A 21,046-nucleotide genomic window follows, 5' to 3' on the forward strand; every position below is an offset into this window, starting at 1 on the left:
TGCCGGGTGCTGTGCTGCGCCTCGCCGCCGGGCAGCGGCCCGAGGGAGAGCCCAGGCCTGGCTTCGGGCAGCGCCTCGGCTTGTACTGATAGCAAGGGCCGAAGAGGCGACCTCGATGTGCAGGGTGATGCACAGAGCCCTGCGGGCAGGAGCGCTGCCCGTTCTCACGCTGCTCCCTGCCTGCCAGCATTGGGCTAATTCACACTTCCGACCAGCCTTTTGTGGATGGTATCTTCACTTCTAATTGATGAAAGCCAAAGGTACACCTTTTACAGCATTTTTGAATGCTTCTGTTTAAAAAAGAGCTTTCGCTCCGTGTTGGAATCATGTTCTTCACAGCTGTGAAAAATCTCAGAAGTGTGAAATGGACAAAATTGAAGTTAAACCTCAAAATCATGGCTGAGCTTGGCCGGGGTTTGGACATTTTCATATTTTCATACATTACCCATGCTAAGTACATTTTAAACTACCTTTTTACACCTCTTTGCCCAAAGCGTTAAAGCGAGGAGACTTCCTCTTCAATTGCACTCCACACAGAAAGCAGGTTATACAATGCCAGCACACATTTTTATTACCACGAAGACATAAGTGAATGAGTGGCAATTGCTACAGTTTCATGTATGCTTCAGCACATCCAGTTAACCAGCCCAGGATCAAAGGTTGCACAGAGAGACCCAGGTAAAGGTGACAGTGGTGACAGTTGAGGCATAGCGCAACAGCCTCTACAGTCGGTGAGAATGATCCCGCTGGTGCTTCCCTCCTGCCCTTCCCGCTGAAGATTGCAGGGAGAGGCTTAAATAGCTCACAGCAATACATTTAACTTCTGCCAACAGCTACTAAACCAGTGCTGTTTGCTTCAGCTTTACAATTAAGAGAATAGTAACTGGCCAGAAACTGGCACTTCTGGTTCATCCCTGTTGGGTTCTTCCACAGACCACTGCTCTTTGGGGCTTGCGAGCCTGGGAAAGCCACTGGCAGAGGACAAAAATTCTCCTTGCAACTGCTTTATGAGCTGAAGCAATCCCTGTTTCTTGTTTTTCACCATTCCCAGGCACCATGAGGCCGTGTAACAACATCGAGTACTTTTCAGAAAGTTATTCCACAGCTGGGAAAGATTTGTCTTTGTTTAAATGTGCCATTGAAAACACTAAAATGTGACACCAGCTTGAGACCGAGTAAGAAAAATGAGACCGATTAAAACAAGGTATTTAAACCAAAACCCAACGCAACCCTTTTTCTTATTTAAAAAAGGAAAAATAGGTTTTTTAAGTTACTGCGGAGTTCAAGAGTACAAAAATATTTACTTTTTAGAAACACCCAAGCCTACAATCACACAAAGTAAGTATCAACTTGATATAAAAATCTTCACAAAGATACGGCCACCTCTATTTAATCAAGTCAAACCTGTCCCATGCTGATACAAAGGCTTTGCTGACAAATGTAGTTATGTCTAAACTGCTATTCTATAGATTAACTTTGTAGCAAGTAAAACCAAGATTAAATACTGCTGATACCAGAGAAATTCCAGCTTGAGAAGGGATGAGAACATCAGGGGTCACAGGATAATGGTTGCCTCATGTTACATGCATGGCAAAAGCCTAACTGCAGCAAACTAATGTGAAAGTAAATGGTATTTCTGCATCCTGAAGAGCAGCTTAAAGTAATTGCACAAGTTCCTTGCACTTACATGTTATAAAGCTTTATATTTGTGCTTAAACTTGGAGGGAGAGCCTCCTTTCTATGCCCAGTGCCAGCACAAGATCAGCTTGCCACAAACTCTCCCATTACAGGCAAGACAGAATGTTTTTGTTGGCCCTTACAGAAGTCAAATCATGGCTAATTGATACTTATAGATGATAAAAATCAGTCTAGAAGGTCTGATCGACTTTATGTGCCCAAGAACTGTATGAATAAAGCCAATAAATAGGAAAATAAAAGGTATTCTGCTATGTAGTGTTCATTAAACAGTAGTAGTACAACCCTAAGCTCTGCATTTATTTTCATCCAATCTAGTGTTGCTGAACTTAAATACACCCATAACCTGTAGGATCTGAAGAACAAAATGCTGGAGTTGGTGGTGGTTTGGTGGGGTTTTTTTGTTCTGAAAAAACCTGTGGTCCCAAATTAGCCCTTTTGTGGTTTTTCATAGCTGCAGGTGAACATCTCCAGAACACAACATCAGATTTTTGTGAGCATCAAATCCCCTTTAAATCTGTAAATGGTACAAGGATTATGCAGAGGCTTTTAAAACTGTCTCTCTGTACTTTCTCTGAAGGTACAGAATGACGTGGTATATATTCAAATGAAATGCTTTGGAAAAAACACAACCCCAGAAGATCTAAAACCCCTGCTTATGCCCATAAACCATGAAACACCTGAAAGCTAAAGCTGTTTGGATGGGATCATTGACTTGCTTAAGCCCATGTTTCTTCTGAAAGAAGGCACAGCCCCTCAGGTGGTCAGCAAGCTGTAGTCCTTACTCAGTGTTAAAGATTCCCCATCCATCCCCAAGGGCACCAAACATTCATGAAGCCCAAGGATTTCATTGGGCACAGGCTTCATGAACAAGCATCAGGTTTTACAGGGACAAGTGGATCCCAGCTCCTGGGAAAAGCAAGCGACATCAGAAGATACTCTGATGTCTTGTACGAACCCCACATCCTTACATTGAAGGGCATGTCTGCTTTGCTACAACTAAATCCTGATCCTACTTAGTCTATTGGGCTTTGGCCCCAGATTTCAAAGGAAGATCTTCCCTTCGGGGGCACATGCTGAGGTTTTCAGAGGCAGACCCCAGCTCCCCTTTATCCAGTCAACACACACAGTGAGAAAAACCATGAGCATTACATTCACTATCCTTTCTTTCCTTTAAGCAGCTTTCATTGAGTACCCGACTGACCGGAGTCATTGCTGTACTATTCCTTACACTCATTTCTAGCTTACTCCTTGAATTCTGTTTAGCACAGGCAGGCCCCCATCTCTCAGCAAGGGAGAAGCCCCAAGTTTCAGGACACTGAATTACAGACTGAGAGTCCTACAGGACTAGACAGCATCTGTTAGTAAACTATGTATTTGGGTACAGTAGCACAAGGGATAACAACTATGGTGCAGTAGCATTGACTGTTGGGTTTTCCTCTGGCAGAAGATGCATTCTGAGAAGATACTGTTCTTCTTTCAGCCCCTCTGAGCGTGTGTCCTTCTTCACAAGGGTGTTACCAGAACCTTAGGACTCTCCTTTGCATTCCTAATGCCAGTGGTTTGTTGCCCATTTCTGAAACTGAAATCAAGTAAAAGACTGAGAAGCCAGGGAACGTTTCACAGGGTGTCATCAGACACTTCCCTCGCCTAATTACCACCACTAAAATAACCATGTTCCACCACCAATAGAAGCGTTAGGGAAAATGTAGTGCTCTGTAAATTACACCTTTCTGGATGGCAGAAGTAGTGCAGCAAAACAACACTGGCAACTTGAACATAATTCACTGTAATTCAGCTGCTTCAGAGTGTTTATGCAAGAAGCCTGCTGCTCCCAAGAATTTCCCTCCCTGATGGTAACTGGTAAACTGGTAGCCTCCCAAATGAAAGAGGCTAGAGAATTGCAATCCTGTGTTTAATTTGGAGTGGTACCTAATGAACTTACACTGAAAGAGTGAAGTGTTTTGGAATGTACAATGTCCCACTCAATGAATAGTGTAAATGAAAGGTTAAGGAGAGCGAGCGCTAGAAAAGGATTGAAAGTGTTGGGAGATAGAAAGCAGCAGCCTGAAGGTGATGTGAGGGTCAGCCTTGCTTTCCGGGTGCCCACTTTCAAGCACAGCAGCTCTCAGGTTCACTTTGAAAGATCTGATGTTTTGCAGTGGATCTGATGAAACGGAATCATAGACTCATGGAATGCTTCGGGTTGGAAGGGACCTTAAAGCTCATCCAGTTCCAACCCCCTGCCACAGGCAGGGACACCTTCCACTAGAGCAGCTTCCTCCAAGCCCCTGTGTCCAACCCGGCCTTGTTTACTGATTTACATCTTTACTGATTGTGAAAAGGGACTATGTAGAAAGAGGTGCGGAATTCTTGTGATGATGGGATGAAGGAAAACCCCCTTACCACTTCACCTTCAGCATCTGCTCAAAGCTCTCAGGCAGGGAATTGCCGTAGCTCTCTGGGAGAAACAGGGTGAGAATCCCAATCAGCACAGTCAGGCTTCCCATCAGCATATATGGGAGGTATTTGTCATAGGCATCTGTAAGAACATAGGACATGATAACAGTCCTTAATGTGCATAACCAACAACCCCATGGGTAAAATTTATCTTCCAAACATTGCTGCAATGCAGAATAAATTGGGATTATTAGCTGAACTCTTCATAAATATCAAAGGTGAATCCAAAACTGATTTACTTCTGTTATCTGTCTGAAGATGTTTTCAGTTTCTAGGATAGTCAACACCTACCATTGGTTTCATGCCATCTCCCATGTCTGTGTAGCAGCTAATATGATTTTTGTACACTTCCAGCTGGGATAGCCAACATCTCTGCAAGGTTCATTGCTCTGCTGGGATCATTGCTGGAGCCTTCAATACTACTCTGTCACCAGGAACCAAATCCTCTGTTAAATAATTCAACATGAGGGAGGAAAAGCGCGCAAACAACCCAGCACTCATCAGCTGCCTGGGATTGTGCATCCTGCTGGGCTTGTGCAAAAGAACAGGCCAATTACAGACTAATGGGCAGCTAACATGGGAATCCTTAGTTACCTTCCTGAGTGCACAGGGGGAGAGCATCAGGTCTCCCATGACAGATAAGAGGCTCTGACCTTGCTCTACCCAGAATATTATTTTGGACTAGAAGGCAGCAGTCCCTGCCAGCAGCCTGAAGCCAGCGCACAAGTGTTTGGGCAGGATGAAAGATCTTCAAGTCACAATAGCATAGCAAGGAAAAGGTCTTTCAGTCAAGGGATTAGCTAGGAGTTAAAGTATTTATGGTACAGAAAGCACCAAACTGGACTTGCCAGCTTTAAGTTGGTTTAGAGCAACATGCTTTATGATGTAGGGCACAAACCAGCAGTAAAGTGAAGACCTCTGGGTATTGCACACGGAGTCAAAGTTTGTGATTTGATCTCTTCTGTGTTCATGAGCTGGATGAACTGCAAGGTCCTAATTTAGCTGTAGCAAAGATCAGCAGCTGACAAGTTTCTCCTAAAACCTCCTAAGGTTTAGGAAAATATTCTGATGACTGGAACAAGAGGGTCTTGGAACAAGAATTCTTTGAAAGGCTGAGCCTATGGAAACCTGGGATAAAAATAACCTCAAAAACCCAACCAACAGTTTGGTTTAAAAACTATTATTGTTACCTGTGCTGCAAGAAACTGAAGACCCTAAGGCGCATCACAGTCCTGCTGTCCCTTTTACGTTACATTTGCACTGTACAAGTATGAAATAAAGACCATGTGTTTTCATTATTTTTGGTGCAGTTTGTTACACTCAGACTGAGATGTAGACCTGAGACAACACAGGTGAGTTACAGATAGCAGGTAGTCTCCTCTCCCCTTTCCTGCCATGGTGAACCAGCAAAACCCTCTTAGCAGGACACCAGCAATATTCTGCTAGAGTCAGCAGATACTTCTGCCCTTAATCCCCTAATCTCTGTCACCCTTTCCTGTCTGCAACATGCGGATCATTTCCATGTACAGACCCAAGGTGAGAGAAGGGACTTAAGAGACAACCAGTGAAGGGACTTAAAGCTGAACCTGCACTGCAGAAGCTCAGATAATTTCTCTGGGCAGTTGTGTAGCACAAAGCAAGGAACACAAGATGTCTCACCCAAGTAAACAAAGTAAGGAGCAATGATGCTGCCCAGCCTGGAAGCGGTGGAAGTAGCTCCGACTGCCATGTTTCGCACTAGCGTTGGGTACAGCTCCACATTGTAGACGTACAGCATTGAAAACGCAGCTGTGATGCCGAATTTCCCAAGCATCACCAGGCCCACAGACAGGACATTAAAATCTGGAGGAGAAAAAGTAAAATCAAGGTGAATAAACAAGATCCTGTGCTTACTACTCGTATTTCTTCTATATCCCAAAGATCAGGTCACTGGTTTTTCCCAAGAGGTCATGGTTTTGGTTTAATTCTAGAATGCATTATACATTTTGCATATATATGTATACATATGTATGGGTGTATATATAAAATATACACTGTATTAGCCCCATCCCTAGCTGACTTGGCTCCAAACTTCCCACTGAACACAATGTAGAAGCTCAGGTTATTTTGTACTGTTCAGATTTTGGTTGTTTCCAAGTAAAACAGCATTCTTGAAATGGAACAAAAGTGGATTACACAGCAATAAAAGACAAGCTTAAATCCACCCTTTTTCATCAAATCCTGCAGAGATTTACACACAGTGAAACCTGGAAGACTTGCAGGGTTTTTTAGCCTCTATGCACAACCAGATAAATCACAGTACACTTTTGGCTCTCATTTTACAATTCCAGGTTCCCCTGGGCTATAAAAAGCTCAGTAATTTGACACAATAAATGACAGCCGTGCATGACTCAGCATCTTCATAAAACCACATCATGGCTGCAAGTGATCAGCACAAACTTGACTTCAGATCCTAAATGTGATCGTGGTTCCCAGCAGTTTTACAGCACTATTAGTACCATAAACCATTTCTAACATTTTATATGCTCAAGTCGTGTATTGAACCTTGTACCTTCAGGAACCAGCTGAATGAAGAGGACAACACCTCCCCCTAAAAAGAAGATGCCAGCTAAGGAGTAGCGCCGGGGGAGGCAGCGGAGGAGGAGCCAGGCAATCACGTAAGCTGGAACTTCAATCACAGCCGAGAGGAAACAGTTGATATAGGCATTTCCATGCCAGTTTGGAGTGCTGAGGGACAGGCCAAAGTAACCAACTGATGTGAAGAACCTGAGGAAACCAGTAAACCCAAATGATTCCAGAAACATCAGTCTCTGAACACCTCCAGTGTTGCCTCAGATGTTGTGACAAAAATAGGATGCTCCATTAAGCCATGGGCATCGTGGCATCCCCATCTTTCTAATTCTGTCATCCCTTCCAGTGACCATATCCACAGCGGCTGGAAGAGACCTTTGATTTCTCTGTCCTTCCTGCATATACTATACCAAGTAAAAGGCTTTGTGTAGGTCGCCCACAAAGGCTTTTCATTACAATGGAGTCATTAATGGCACAGTGAAGTAACTTGGAAAGCTTCCCATGCCAACTACATTCCTACTTGTAGCCAACTCCAGTGACAGGATCTCCCACCCTCAGCAGTTCCATTACATCTTATTTAATCTTCATGAGAGAGCTGGATGTTCGGATTTCACATCTCAGGAATGCCTTACTCTGGCATGCCAAGTGTGCTAGCCAGTTCCTTTCTGCTGGGGGAAGTATGTACAGGAAAGGGTCCTCGTTTGTCTATATGGTACTATTGGGTCCTCATCCCTTGTGGCTGCCCAGACAGGGACCGGGATCTCACTGAGATGGGCAGTGTACGGAAACCAAACAAAACCACCGGCCATGGGTCTGCTTCTTGTTATCTTATTGAGTTGCTGCCTTTGCTTCAAGGAGGACATTTCTCTTCAAATAGTGATTACAGAGTTGGGAGCTTCTTTAAAGAAACCAAAGCAACAGAATTTGCAATACACGAGCTGTTACCTGTAATTTCCTAACTATTTTACATCTAAGTCGATGCTGTTCTCTCCATACTCTTGTGGATTAGTGCAGTGTGGGTGCAAGGACACTGAGGGCCAAGGACCATGTGGATGGGCTCTGAGGCTTAGACTTATTATCTAAACCTGTGGCATGTGCCCTCAAATCAGAAAGTGTTCTATTGCCTGGGTACTGTAGGAATACACATTTCCTTACCACAAAAGTAATGACATAATAGTAATAGTTGCAATGTTTCGGGTTCGAAATAGGTCCAGAAGGATAGCCTTCTGCTGCTGCTGAGGCTTCCAATCCTGCATCTGAAGGAAAGAGGAAAACAAAACCAAAACATTCCCACACACCTAAGAGCAAAGCAACCTCTGCCACCCACAGGTCTGGGCAGTTATGATGTTATGACTCTATCAGGGGATAAGCAGTGAGCCCAAGGGCCGCTTCTGCACCAGGGAGGGCAGTCCTTAGGTAAAGCTTGTGTGCACCCACTGTACTCGTGGTAGTTTCCAGGTTTTTGTTATAAGAAAGGTAGCACTGAGACCACTGCTCATGCTGACTAGTGAAAAAGGTGCCAGCTGACAAGACAGACACATCAACATTTCCTTACGGATCTAACATAGAGCTTCCAGGAGTAACCTCATTACCAAAGGCACTGTCTGTGCACCGTCCACTCGACTCTTCCATTCAACCTTCACAAACAACGGGAAATCAATGCAGAAAACCACCCAGTTCTGCTGCCTGTGGGGAGGATGGATGCCAGAGCTCAGCAGGGTGGCATCATTGGAGGCAGAGGGTCCAGTTTTGGGCTTGAAGCTGGAATCTTCTGGGTGGCATTAGGGAGCTCTTCTGCCTGCATGGAGAGTCCCTGCTGGGACAAAGCCAGTGCTCGTGGCCAGGCTTCCCCCCAGGCCCAAAGGGGGAATCACCCTGGTCCTCCCTATGGGGCTACCCAGTGGATTTCCTTTCCTAGGAAGAGAGGATGGTTTCCAAGGAATGTCTTTATAGCAGCGTTTAAGAAATACTTCCAATGGAGGACTTCACGTGCAAACATCATCCTCAGGCTTTGGTGGACAGACGCTTTGGCACACAAGATTCCCATGCAGTAAAGTGGAGCTGCTGCTTGGTCTCATAAATACACAGGAGTGATGGAAAGCAAAACACGTACTGGAGCCTGAAAAAGTCATGCCCAGCACGAAAGACATCTGACCTCTGGCTGTGAAGTAAGGAAAATGCTTTCCCATGGTTTCTGTAGGATGAGCTTCCCATAGCTGGAATATGCACTTCGGTTTACACAAGAACATACACTTGGAAAAGAAATCTTCAGCAGCTCAGCCAAAGTGTGGACATGACATTGAAGGGATGGATCCAGCCCTTGGGAGGTGCAGCACGCAGCATCTTTCTTGCAAAGGAGCACACAGTGCTTTGCTTTCTGCTCCATCGGGAGACATCAGGAGGCTCAAAGTGCAGTGAAGTGAGATCCCACATACAGACACACGGGTATTACTGATGTGTGGCTGGTTTCTTTGCATAGGAGAAACGTCTGTGCTTCTCCAGGAGCTCCAGCGAGGGCAGAGCCACTAGAGGGGGAGATGAGCCCAAGAACCAGCCATCGTGCTGCTGCTGAGCAGCTCCGCGGCTTGCTGGGGTTGTGCTGGCCTTTCTCCTTTTAACCAACACATGCGAAGCACAGCAGAGAAACAGACCTGAAGCGCTCGATATTCTTCACCACCATCTCTACTTGTGGTTTTCTTGTGACCATGTAGCACTGGGGTGCTTTGGTTTGTGCCACCCAGCCCCAGCACATGTGGGTGCTGACTTAGGGTCCCCTGTGCAGCCCACAAAGGGTGGCTGTTAAACTGCAAATCCCTAACACCACAACCAAGCTGAAAGGGGGACAAACACATCCTCCTTGGGTCTTCTCAGTACCAAAGGCTGAAGCAATCTGGGTCACCCTTGCTCTGAAAACCACAACCCAGCACTGCTGAGGAAGAGGATTTCACTGTAAAAACCAAACAAATAGAAGCCCCTCTGGCTTCTCATTTTGAACTCCCTAACCCAGCACTTACCTCGCACCAACAGTCACTGCCAGCCCTGAAGAGCTGCTGGTGCAAGCCATTTCTGTGCTGGCATTTCCCAACAAGTCAACTGGCCAAAGGGGGAAAGTTCTGGTGAGGTAAAGCACCAGGGCGCATGAAACATACCTCTGCGGTGTCAAAAAGCACTTCTGGGGCTGGCACACCATTTATCTTTGCAGCCTTTCGGATAATAACTTCTGCCTCCTTGTACCTTCCCTGGGAGATCAGCCACCGAGGGGATTCAGGAATGATCCTGCAATGGGTTGCACAATAAATGACTCAACGTTTCTCACATAGAGTTATTAAAAATCACATGTATCGTCTCCGTGAGTTCCACTCTCAGCTCACAGACTGCTTGCAGCAGAAGACAGTCAGCACAGAAGCACGTGGGCAATGTAATTCATGGATTTGTCCCACTGGGATCAATGGGAGAATTCCAGTCTATGGGGTGTGTTTATTCTCGTGATGAAGTAGATGCACGCTTACCCTTGTCCTGGGTGGTTGGTTTCTAAGGGGTAATTGATGCCCAGCAGACAAACCCCAGATGTCATCAGACAGACAGCAAAGCTGGGGGTAGCTTAGCCAGTGGTGAGCAAAAATGTTCTTAGGGAACCACACACAACGTGGAAATGCTTTAACTATGCACAGGGTATATTTAAAGGCTCTGTGTCATAGGAATCTTCTATACAAACCTCACAGTTCACCATAGCAGCGATGGGCGAGTGAGGGTGCACCTACACGTCACCAGTGCGCCCGAGCAGGGATGGGTGAGTGCAGTGGAAAGATGAAAGAAAACATGGACTCAGCTACCAAGAGGACAGCGTGGGATGGCTGAGAGGAGCAGGGGAAAGAAGAGCCAACCTTTGGCTTAACCAGATGCTTATAGAGGCTGAAGGAGCTCACAGATCAAGGTCCTGCTGCAGCACCCAAAGCCAAGGCTGAGAGGACACAGGGCTCCTGGCACACAAGAGCCTGCTGGAGAGGGCTGGCCTGCGACTTAATGACACTGAGTGCAGAGAACTGCTTCAGGATAGCAAGTGCAATAAACCGCTGCGTGCGAGAGAATGGACTCAGCCTGTCACTGAGGTACCCGAGAAGCTGTGGATGCCAAGGGCAGGTTGGACACAGGGGCTTGGAGCAAGCTGCTCTAATGGAAGGTGTCCCTGCCTGTGGCAGGGGTTGGAGCTGGAGGAGCTTTAAGGTCCCTTCAACCCAAACCAGTCTGGGATTTTAGTACCAACCAGCAAGTGAATCTACATTAAAAAACAGCTTAAATTAAACAAGGAAGGAAGCAAAGTTAGAACGAATCACGCAGTGGTACTACAGGGGTAAACCTAGAGGTGGTTAAATTAACAGTGTCCAGAGCTACAAATCAAATACAGCATCCCCAAGTGCTCTGGAAAGCCAATGCACAAGTGGCTTCAAGCACCAGCAGGGCTCTGCAGGTAGTTAACTTGACTGAAAAGTGGTACTCACCACCAGAGCGGGATGCAGAACAGCCCCGGGATCGTGAGTGCCAGCAGCAGCATTTGCCAGTCTCTGATGAAGTAAGCAAACAGTGGCAGCAACATGTAGCCAATTGCAAAAAATATGCAAATTCCTAATGTAGAGAATATAATACGAACTGATTTGCCCAGAATTTCTGTTCCTGTTCAAAACAAGGGAGGGTGGGTTAGCATCTCAATGCTTTCTTTCCAAGCATCACTCAATACTTTACCGCATTTATGAGAAAGTTAAGCTAAACAGTCTTAGGAAGGAGCATCACAACACAACCCACTCAGTACAGAAAAGCTGCTGGGAGTATTGGGGACCTTCAGATGAAGGAGTGACTTCTGTTTGCTTTGGTTAATGCGTTGTCAGAGATGGATAAGAGCAGGCAGGGAATGGTCGGCAGCCTTTCAGGAGCCTTTCCCGCATGCTTGTCTAGGACATAACCCGCTCCTGCACTGAACCCATTGGGATCTAAGATGTTAAGTTCACTGCTGAGCGCTTCAGGTCTGACATGGGATGGAAGGATGTGAATTACAGTGAGGTGGAAACAAACTTAATGTTTTTTGTTTGGAACAGAAGGCTGAATGTTGGACCAGCACAACACAGGCTGTAGGATACCACCAGGGAAGATGCCATCATCTAACAATGCTACTGCTGCAGTAGCCAGGTAGCAGCCCATGAAAGCATCCTACAGCCACTGTGTCATGCCCAGGATGTGGTTAAAAAACATCTCTGTAGACTTTTGCCACCATCTTTGGCAGGAAACGATTCTCACAAAGATGGAAGCAATAGTGCTAAGGGCAGGAAGAGCCTGGAGGCTGGAGCAGGGTCTGTGTTATGCATAGAGCAGCAACACAGGTTTGGATGTTGGAAGCTGGAATGACAGGAGAAACCCGTGTTAAGGTAGCCCCTTGAAAAGGCAAACACTTGGGGATGGAGGGTGCCAGGGCTGCAGCACAGCCAGCATCAATGGGGGCTTTATATGTGCCCATGTCACTGCTTTCCCACAGCAGGCGCTCACTCTGGCTCCATCAGCTCCACACAGGAGTTAACTCCCAGGACAGGGGGAGCAGTGGCATTGGGATGGCAACAGCAATGGCAAATGATCTCCTTGCTGACAGCCTGACCTACTTAATCCTCCCTTCACCACTGGCAGCAGTGACTCACGGCTGCCCCAGAGACATGATGGTGCATCCCCTCCACAGCACTGATTTCACATCATGTTCTTCTGCTCTGTTTTCCCCCCCGGCATTAAAGTCTCATGGGGTAGGAAAGAACAGCATTAACTATTAGGTTTTAATTTATACTAGCTCATATTAAGAAGTACAAATTGTAATACTAATGCAACTGGTTTAAAATACCTAAATCAGTTACCAATACCTAAAGGGGCCAACAAGAAACCTGGAGAGGGGCTTGGGACAAGGGCCTGCAGGGACAGGCCAAGGGGAATGGCTTGAACCTGCCAGAGGGGAGACTGAGATGAGCTCTTAGGCAGAAGCTCTTCCCTGTGAGGGTGCTGAGGCGCTGGCACAGGGTGCCCAGAGAAGCTGTGGCTGCCCCATCCCTGGCAGTGTTCAAGGCCAGGTTGGACACAGGGGCTTGGAGCAAGCTGCTCCAGTGGAAGGGGTCCCTGCCTGTGGCAGGGGTTGGAGCTGGAGGAGCTTGAAGGTCCCTTCCAACACAAACCAGGCTGGGGTTCTATGATATGAAAAACTGACATAAACACATATGTACACACAAGACAGCTCTTGCAAATCGCAGCTCCCACCCGAGGCCTGCATCAGTCATCCCCATAATTCCCTCCGACAGGGAGGAACCCGAATGCCTTCTCTATCTCAGAGCTGTTTCTGCTGATAACAAACCCTGAACACTGCCTTGAACTTCTTCTCCAAAGAAGGAGGAAACAGGTCTTTATTTAGTCTTCTTGCTCTCTTCTTTTCCTCTAAACCTATAGGAAATATAGGCTTGATGTAGCCATGAGCAAAAAATTCACACTGGCCTAAATTAGGAATTGTACCAGTGAGGCTTCACTGCTGTCTAAATAAATGCTCAGAGGGGAAAAGAAAATAACAGTACATGGAGCAAATATTGAATCCAATGCAGACGTGTTCATACCCAGTATGAAGGCCACCACGTAGTTTGAGATCTGCCCCATTCCCACTATGAGAAAGAGCACTGTGAACATCTCCCAGCTGATGGAGAAGATCTGCAGGAAGCTGAAGGCAGTCTGCACGGCCATGGTCAGAAAGAGGACGTTCTTCCTGCCAAACCTGTTGCAGAAGAGAGATTGTTACTGAAACAGCATGTACAGGTGGAGAGGGGCTGTGTAGGAAAGCAGGAGGGAGCACAAACAGCCAACCTCAAGCAATGCAGCTCAGCACAACCTGAGGTTTGGTTCATCTTAAAGAATTCTGGTTATTTCATAAGCACTAAAAATGTTTTCATTTCCAAGATGCAGGAAATTAACCAAGAAGAAAAAGGAAACTTCAGGGAGCCACTAGACAAGAGCCCAGATTACACTACATAAGTGAGACACGTGAAGATTTCAAGCCACACAGCTGAAAGTTAGGAAGCGATGGCTTTAAGGCTACTGGCATCTATACATTGCAACACCATTATGCTTTGAATGTATTAAATGGCTTTATCAACGGGTTTCGGTCTGAGTTGTCATTGTACCCTTTCTCTCACCTGCTCCTCTGGGTTCGGATTCCATGGCATTTCCTTAGGGGAAGGTAAGAGCAAAAGCAAGGTTATGCTCAGGTTTGCACACCCAGGGCTGCTGCCCTGTGCATGGATGCTGCCCAGGCTACTCTGCCAGCAGCAGCCCTTGACCTAGGAGCAGTTTCTGCAGCAGCAGAGGGAAACCCCTCAGCTACAGGCTCAGAACATTCCCTTCACTGGCAAAACACTTCCAAAGCAGCTCAGTGAATAGCTCACAGAGAAGGTGCTGGGCTCTCGGGGAGGCTGACGGGGCACACACGCCTTGTCTGATGCTCCCCGCGGGCACAAGGCACCAGTGGGATTTAGTGATTATCTCGTCTCCCTTTCAAACAGTAACACTGACTGACTTCTGCACCGGGGCAGGAGTCAGGAGACTAAATTCAGATCACATGGAACCTAATGCTGGTGGCTTTAGGATTAAGATTCCCATCGAGTTTGGAAGCCTCTCTGCTAAATACCCAGGGGAGCACAGTGGCTTTTATGGCCTCCTCATCCACAGGCAGCTGCGGTGTTACCTGTCTGAGAACTGCCCTGAGATGAAGGAGCCGATGAGGACTCCCACGAAGAACAGGGATGTGGTCAGCGGGGCTTTCCAGTCATCCTCACACACCAGGTTCCACTGCAAGAGAAGAGGCTGTGCTCAGACACAGCCATAACGCTCATCCAGGCACAGGGGTTATGGGCTGGAGACATGCACTTTTCCACATAATTTAATTCCATTGCCCCACACCCACATTTCCACCCACCCCTGGCACCAGCACTCGTTTCCACAGTGAAAGTCACTGCTCAATGCCCTGTTAAAGCACAGGCAAGCCCCATCAGGCCAAAACGCTGGCAGCCATCTGATGGGACCCCATCACCTCTGAACGCCAAACCCGATGAGCAGTTGGTGTTTGCAGCCCCGTCCTGACCCCATTTCCAGCACCATCTCCCCACCACACACCCCAACTGCCACATCAGACCCCCGACACCTAGGACATGGCTCCTCATGTCCCCAGATGCTCCCTATCAGGAAAGCAGAGCGATAGAGAGGGGAGAAGGACTGCCCTACCCCTGGCTGGGGACAGTTTTCAGTTCACCTGTTCAATCCTGTAACTTCAGGGGCTGACAAACCATACGCAGACAGCGCACAGAATGAAATTTCTCCTCCTGCACTAACGTGTTTCCAACTTCCTTTCCATCCCCATAAACTGCAGGGCTCACTCCCTGCCCATCACTCAGCCTCACGACTGGCCCTGGCTGCGGCTGGAGGGTTAGGACAGGAGCCAACATGGAAACTTCCACCTCAGGCAGCTCGTAACCCCAGACAAGAAGAATAAAAGCAGCATCATGAGTCTCTGCCTGCTGAAGCTAGAGCTGTGGCTTGCTCCATCCCAGTGACTAATCTGCCAGCCAAGGCATGCCTGCCGGGAGCGCGCATGGATAGACTTCAAACGTGTTAGTCTGGGATTAGATAATTCTACCACAGAAGGAAGCTAATTAGATCACAGATCAAAGTATAGCATCATTTCAATAACTAGCCATGCTATCAGAGAGCGGGACATCACCCGCACCAGTGCTGGGGGCATGGAAGGGCTGAGCCATCGCAGCAAGTGGCAACGGAGCATGGGCAAGGCAGGGGCAGTGGAGCAGAAACCTCCCCTCAAGGCTGCTCAGGATCCTCAGCTCAGCAACAGGCAACAAGAATGAGCAACTCTTGGGTTGCAAAGAGATCCAGGTGCCACCTGATAGCACTGTGGGTCCTGCCATAACCAAACCATCAATGGGGTGATGGCCAGGCTTTGCTTCTGCTGTAGAACAAGGAGAAGGAAACCCCCAAGCAAGAAGGGATGCGGTGGTTCTTCCAGTTTGCTCCGGACTATAATTCAGGAATGAGCTGCAATCAGTGCCTGTTTGCAGGCAGAATGAATGCACCCTGCCAGCGGAGGGAAGCTGGGTACCTGTGCCCAGCTTGCAGAGTAGCACCAGCTACATGACAGAGATGAATCGGGTTTAAGCACATAGCCCATGCCTCTTTCTGGGAAGCACACACAAAGGCTTTAATCTGGGAACATGGAGATTTAAGGACTAAAATGTGCCTCCAAGAATTAAATCTGATTAATCCTGGCTTTAAGCTGCCACAGGGGAGATATAGATGAGATCTTAGGAAGCTCCCTTCCAACCCAAACCATTCTGTGATTCTATCAATAACAAAACATTATTAACATTAGTGTTAACAATAACAACATTGTCATTAAGACCTATGGCAGCCATTTCTGGAAGACAGTTTCTCATCCCTGCTGGGAAGGAAGAAATGTTGCCATGAGCCCACCTGGGTGCACACTGGCGCTTATCTTCACTGTATTTGCTTGGGTGGATGTGAGCACATGGGTCAGGACCACTTGATATGGCTAAGGATGCTCACAGTGAAAAAACACGCACAGGGACCTGTCTCACATGGCAAAGAAAACTCATCCTGCTGCACTTCCCTTGCCCTGCTCTGGGAAAGCTGGTGACAAGGTGGTGGCAGAATCTGGAACCAATACAGACCATTATTAGAGTGCTGAGCACCTTGCTCTAGGGCTGCCAGTGCAGTGCCTGCTTCCGCACCCTCAGGCTTCAGTTGCTCACAGTGAAGGGTCAGCGTTTTAAAATGCCTCCACTGTGCCAAAGGCACTTTGGCTGCAAAATAAACCCAGCTAAATAATAACTGCTTCTTGTGCTTCCTTGGTGCCAAATGCCTCCCACCCAGCTGTTCCCTTTGCCTTTTCCCAGGACAAAGGAAGAGCTGTGTACAGGAACTCGCTGTCTTTGACCAGAAAACACAAACACAGCAAATCCAGCTGATTCCACATATACCTCAATCTGCTGAGTGAAGAAACCACACCACCTATGTTAGATTCAATGCCACACACAGCATGCAGGGATGTATCCAGCCCTATTCCATAGGTACAGCTTGTCTTCCCAAAGTACCAGCCTCCCACACCAGAGGCACTTGCTCTCACGGAGGCTCATGTCCTAGCACTGCACGGTGATGAAGCATGTGTCAACATGGGAAGACTTCACTTGTGCTTCAATGTACCGGGCTTTCAGTTACTCATTGCATGCTGACTCCTTGCCAGCAGTACGTGGGGGAAAGGGAAATTTAACTTCTCTTCCTCAGAGGCTGTATCCATCACAGCCGGTGCTGAGCACACTATGGCCCCAGAGCTGCAGCCCAGCCACAGCTACGCCATCCATAGCTACAACCTCCAAACTGCCTGTACTGGACTAATTACTCATTAACTAGAAAATAACTAATTCTGTCATGTCCCCAGCTAAGCATACAGGGGAGCAAAGTGCATGTGAGCTTCCAAGGAAGTGCTCCGAACACCAGAAATAAGAGCTGCTCAAGAACAACACTATTAAGGCATTGTGAGACTTGTCTCCCCTGCAGTTCCATGCTCAGCTCTGGGGCCACCACCACATGAGGGATGCGGACCTGCTCGACCTTCAAGCTCCTCCAGCTCCAACCCCTGCCACGGGCAGGGACCCCTTCCACTGGAGCAGCTTGCTCCAAGCCCCTGTGTCCAACCTGGCCTTGAACATTGCCAGGGATGGGGCAGCCACAGCTTCTCTGGGCACCCTGTGCCAGCGCCTCAGCACCCTCACAGGGAAGAGCTTCTGCCTAAGAGCTCATCTCAGTCTCCCCTCTGGCAGGTTAAAGCCATTCCCCTTGGCCTGTCCCTGCAGGCCCTTGTCCCAAGCCCCTCTCCAGGTTTCCTGCAGCCCCTTTAGGCACTGGAGCTGCTCTCAGGTCTCCCCTTCAGGAGCCTTCTCTTCTCCAGGCTGCCCCAGCCCAGCTCTCTCAGCCTGGCTCCAGAGCAGAGCTGCTCCAGCCCTCGCAGCATCTCCATCACCCTCTGCCATGGCTCTTTTCAGCCCCCATCTGCATTTTTAAGACCAAGCAGATGACTGAGTCGGGATCCTCCGTTCCCAGGGTTTAGCACGTCCCTGCACACCAAATACCATGGATCTGGCATCTCCCAGCCTGTTCCCCTCAAGCAGCCGTAATAACAGGATTTGACGCAACTGCACAGATCAAAACTTTCAGAGCTTAATCTCGTGCCATCAGGTTTTGCCCCTCCATTGAGTTCTTCAACTGAAGATGTTTTCTCACTGAGCTTTTCTGACAGCATGTCCTGGCCTGCCTTCCCTAATGCAGAGAAAAATGTTGAGTACAGAAATAATCAGCTCAAGTTTAACTGAACTGCTTCTGCACAGGGTTTCATCAGTGCCTTGTTTTCCTGCTTTTGAAACCAAATTCTGTATGGTTTCCAAACGTCCATGGCGATTTTCAAACAAAACAAGTATCCTCCTTTTCCATCTGGCTCACAGATGGGAACCTGGCACTTGGTTTCCATCCCTGAATGCGCTATTTGCTCTACGGCATGCCCCAGGTCCCATGGCAAACCTCACTGCTGCATCCCATCAGTCTGGCATGAACGGCTCTTGTTTGGCATCTGCCAACTGGACTGTTTGCTGCTTGGTAAGAAGGAAAAGCATTTCTCCTCCTTTCCTTCATTTGCAGCCTCCCTCAGAGCAACTGACTCCAAACCAGAGATTCCAAGTTCACAGCCACCATGGGATAACCTGGCTGTGCTCCGGCACCGAGCACCACGGCACTGCCTGGGTACAGCCGGGCACATCCATGTGCAGCAGTGGGCTGCTGCTATGGTTCACCCACGGCCAAGAGCAGGGTGAGCTTCCCAAGCCTTGATTTGGTGTTGTGAGGGCTCCCCGGTGACCGAGCGCCGCTGCCAGCACAAATGTCAGGAGATAGGCACACACAAGTGTCACACATGCCGACGGCATCGCTTTGAGCACGTGAGAGGAGGCTGCATCCCTGCCCTCCCCTACCCTGCAGCTGTTCCCTGCTGCCTCCCTTCCCCGCATGCTTCAGTGCAGCCCAGTCCATGTCCACACACCTCAGTACAGACCCTGACCATGTCCCCAGGGCACAACCCTGCAGCCACACACCCCCAGCCAGGACCTGTGCCCCCATGCAGTGTTTTCTGGTGGCAGATGTTGGTGCTGATTTACAGGGATCCCAGACAAGGGCCACACAACTGCTCCCTGCTGTGCCATGCACCCCAAGAGTGAGCCATAGCGTGTCCATCAGCTACCTGTAGCACGCTGCTCCTGCCTGCCAGCCACCAAACCCAAACGCTGGCTAGCATGAGGATGAGCTGCTTTATATTTAAACCCTTTCACACAACACTAAGGAGCAGCAGCTTTACTGGAACTGTGTTTTCCTTCTCTACCAGAGCTCCAGGCTCCTCACCAGCACAGGCAGAGACAGACACACGTCCCTGCTGCTGCACAGCCAGGAAACCCAAACAAGCCAAACCTAACCCATCACCATTCCACAGGCGCTCAGTACAACTGATGCCACTGTACAGACTTACACACCAAGCTGATGGCTTGGCCACAGCCAGGACCAGGCTCACAGCAAACCACATGTGCTGCAGTGACCACAGCGCCTGCCTTGCGCATCTCGTCTCACCCAGCTCCTGGTGACCATGTCACCATGGCTGGCAGCGCTGGCACAGGGTGCTGGGGCCAGCAAGGGTCCATCGCTGCCCCGGACACAGCCAGGCTGCTGGGGTGGTGATGGAAAAGCCTGGATATCCCCTTGCAAAGTGCCACTGGGAACCAGGGATTCCATCAGGTGGAAAGTTTACCGGGGCAGTCAGCATGCCAGCAAAGGAAATGACTGGGCTTCTATTTAAAGCCTTGGCCTCCCTCTGTGCAGAAAAGCCCTCTCCCAGACAAACAAGCCGGGTTTCAATGGACACTACAGCACGAGAGTAGAGACCGGTGGCTCCTTCTAGGGCCCTGCACCCCTTGTACCCCCCTTCACCCCGCTGCATCGCGTCCACCCGCACCCTCTTCCACCCGCACTTTACCCGCTGCTCGCTGCTTCCTGTTCGACCCCCCCCAAGGCAGAACGATCCCCCAAAACCCCGGCGGAGCCCGCCCGGGCACGGCCGGGGGCAACAGGGGGTGGATGGAGGGTACCGGGGTAAAGGTGACGAGCACCGGGGGTTGGGGCGGGGGATACCGCGGTTTGGGGGTCTCCGCGGCCGCGCACCTCGGTGACGATGGTGGAGCGGTAGACGTCGCGGCTGTACTCCCAGCCGTCCCGGCACGGCTCCTGCTCCAGCGACTCCAGCTCCACGTCGGAGCCGGGCCGCAGCCCCAGCGCAGACAAGTTGGTGAGCGCGGCCAGGCGGTAGCGGCGGCAGCGGCTCGGCACGGCCCGCCCGCCCCGCAGCTCCAACGGGATGCTGGCGTTCAGCCACTCCGCGCTCAGGTTGGCCCCGCGGGGCACGACGCACCGGTGCTCGGGGGTGCCGGCCAGGAACACGACCGACATCCCATTGAAGCCATTGGGGATGGTACTGGCGCTGAGCAGGAAGAAGACGAGGCGCTGGAAGCGGCCCCATTCGCCCAGGAAGGCAGTGGCCGCGTCGTAGTCACGCATGGCACAACGCGGACCCTCCGCGGCTCTGCGCGCCCCCGGACACCCCCGCTCCTTGCTCCTCCCCAGACCGGCCCCGCGGGGCGGGGCGTCCCGCTGGTGCGGGGGCGGAATCACAGCACAGGCCCCGCAGGTCCCCGGGTACCCTGCGGCTGCTCACGGAGGCGTTGGGGCAGTGAGAGCGTTGCACAGATTTATTGCCGGCGGCTCCGGGACCTGCAGCCGGTACCGGAAGCCCCGCACCATGCCCGGCCCCGCGGTGCTGCGGGCGGTGGGAGGTGAGCGCCCGCGGGCACGGGAAGCACCGGGCATCGGACCCAGCGTCGGAAACCCGCCGTTATCCGTGCCCGGTGTTGTTTCCCAGCCGCGTTTACACCGCAGACAAGGTCAGCGGCGGCTGCGGCAGCGCCGGCCTCGGGAGAGGAACTTTTTCTGTTCCGGTTCCCTATGTGTTAACGGTTACTGCTTTGCACATGACTCTGGGCTTTGCTTGGACTCAGAGACATCTCAGACATGAGACAAGACTGTCATCTTCTGAAATAACGCAAGGGGCACTCAGACACGCGCGGGTGTTCCCAATGCA

At 49.5% G+C, this 21,046-nt stretch overlaps 1 protein-coding gene across 2 annotated transcripts; it reads right to left on the reverse strand.

The window, feature by feature from the left end:
• Positions 1–664: 664 nt before the first annotated feature.
• Positions 665–20,506, reverse strand: SLC22A4 (solute carrier family 22 member 4). 2 transcript variants are annotated; one of them, XM_080627186.1, is made up of 10 exons: positions 20,074–20,506; positions 14,477–14,580; positions 13,356–13,510; positions 11,226–11,397; positions 9,876–10,002; positions 7,882–7,982; positions 6,707–6,921; positions 5,815–5,997; positions 4,110–4,237; positions 665–3,277 (listed from the first exon to the last, which is right to left on the reverse strand). In XM_080627186.1, exons 1-10 carry the CDS (start codon positions 20,464–20,466, stop codon positions 3,245–3,247), a joined length of 1,611 nt encoding a protein of 536 aa, XP_080483312.1. In that variant the 5' UTR covers positions 20,467–20,506; the 3' UTR covers positions 665–3,244. The 2 variants fall into 2 exon arrangements, with proteins under 2 accessions (XP_080483312.1, XP_080483311.1); XM_080627185.1 differs by having other exon boundaries at positions 4,102–4,237.
• Between the last annotated feature and the right edge of the window lie 540 nt (positions 20,507–21,046).

This window comes from Psittacula echo (genome assembly GCF_963264785.1).
Source record: "Psittacula echo genome assembly, chromosome: 11".
NCBI classification, from domain to species: Eukaryota; Metazoa; Chordata; class Aves; order Psittaciformes; family Psittacidae; genus Psittacula; species Psittacula echo.

Excerpts from the sequence above, each read along its gene's own strand:
- SLC22A4 (XM_080627185.1), bottom strand. The coding sequence starts at position 20,466 with ATGCGTGACTACGACGCGGCCACTGCCTTCCTGGGCGAATGGGGCCGC. Across the intron at positions 11,398-13,355 it reads CGTGGTGGCCTTCATACTGG|GAACAGAAATTCTGGGCAAA; the intron begins GTATGAACACGT and ends TGTTTTGAACAG. Across the intron at positions 3,278-4,101 it reads CAGATGCTGAAGGTGAAGTG|TTTCAGAAATGGGCAACAAA; the intron begins GTAAGGGGGTTT and ends ACTTGATTTCAG.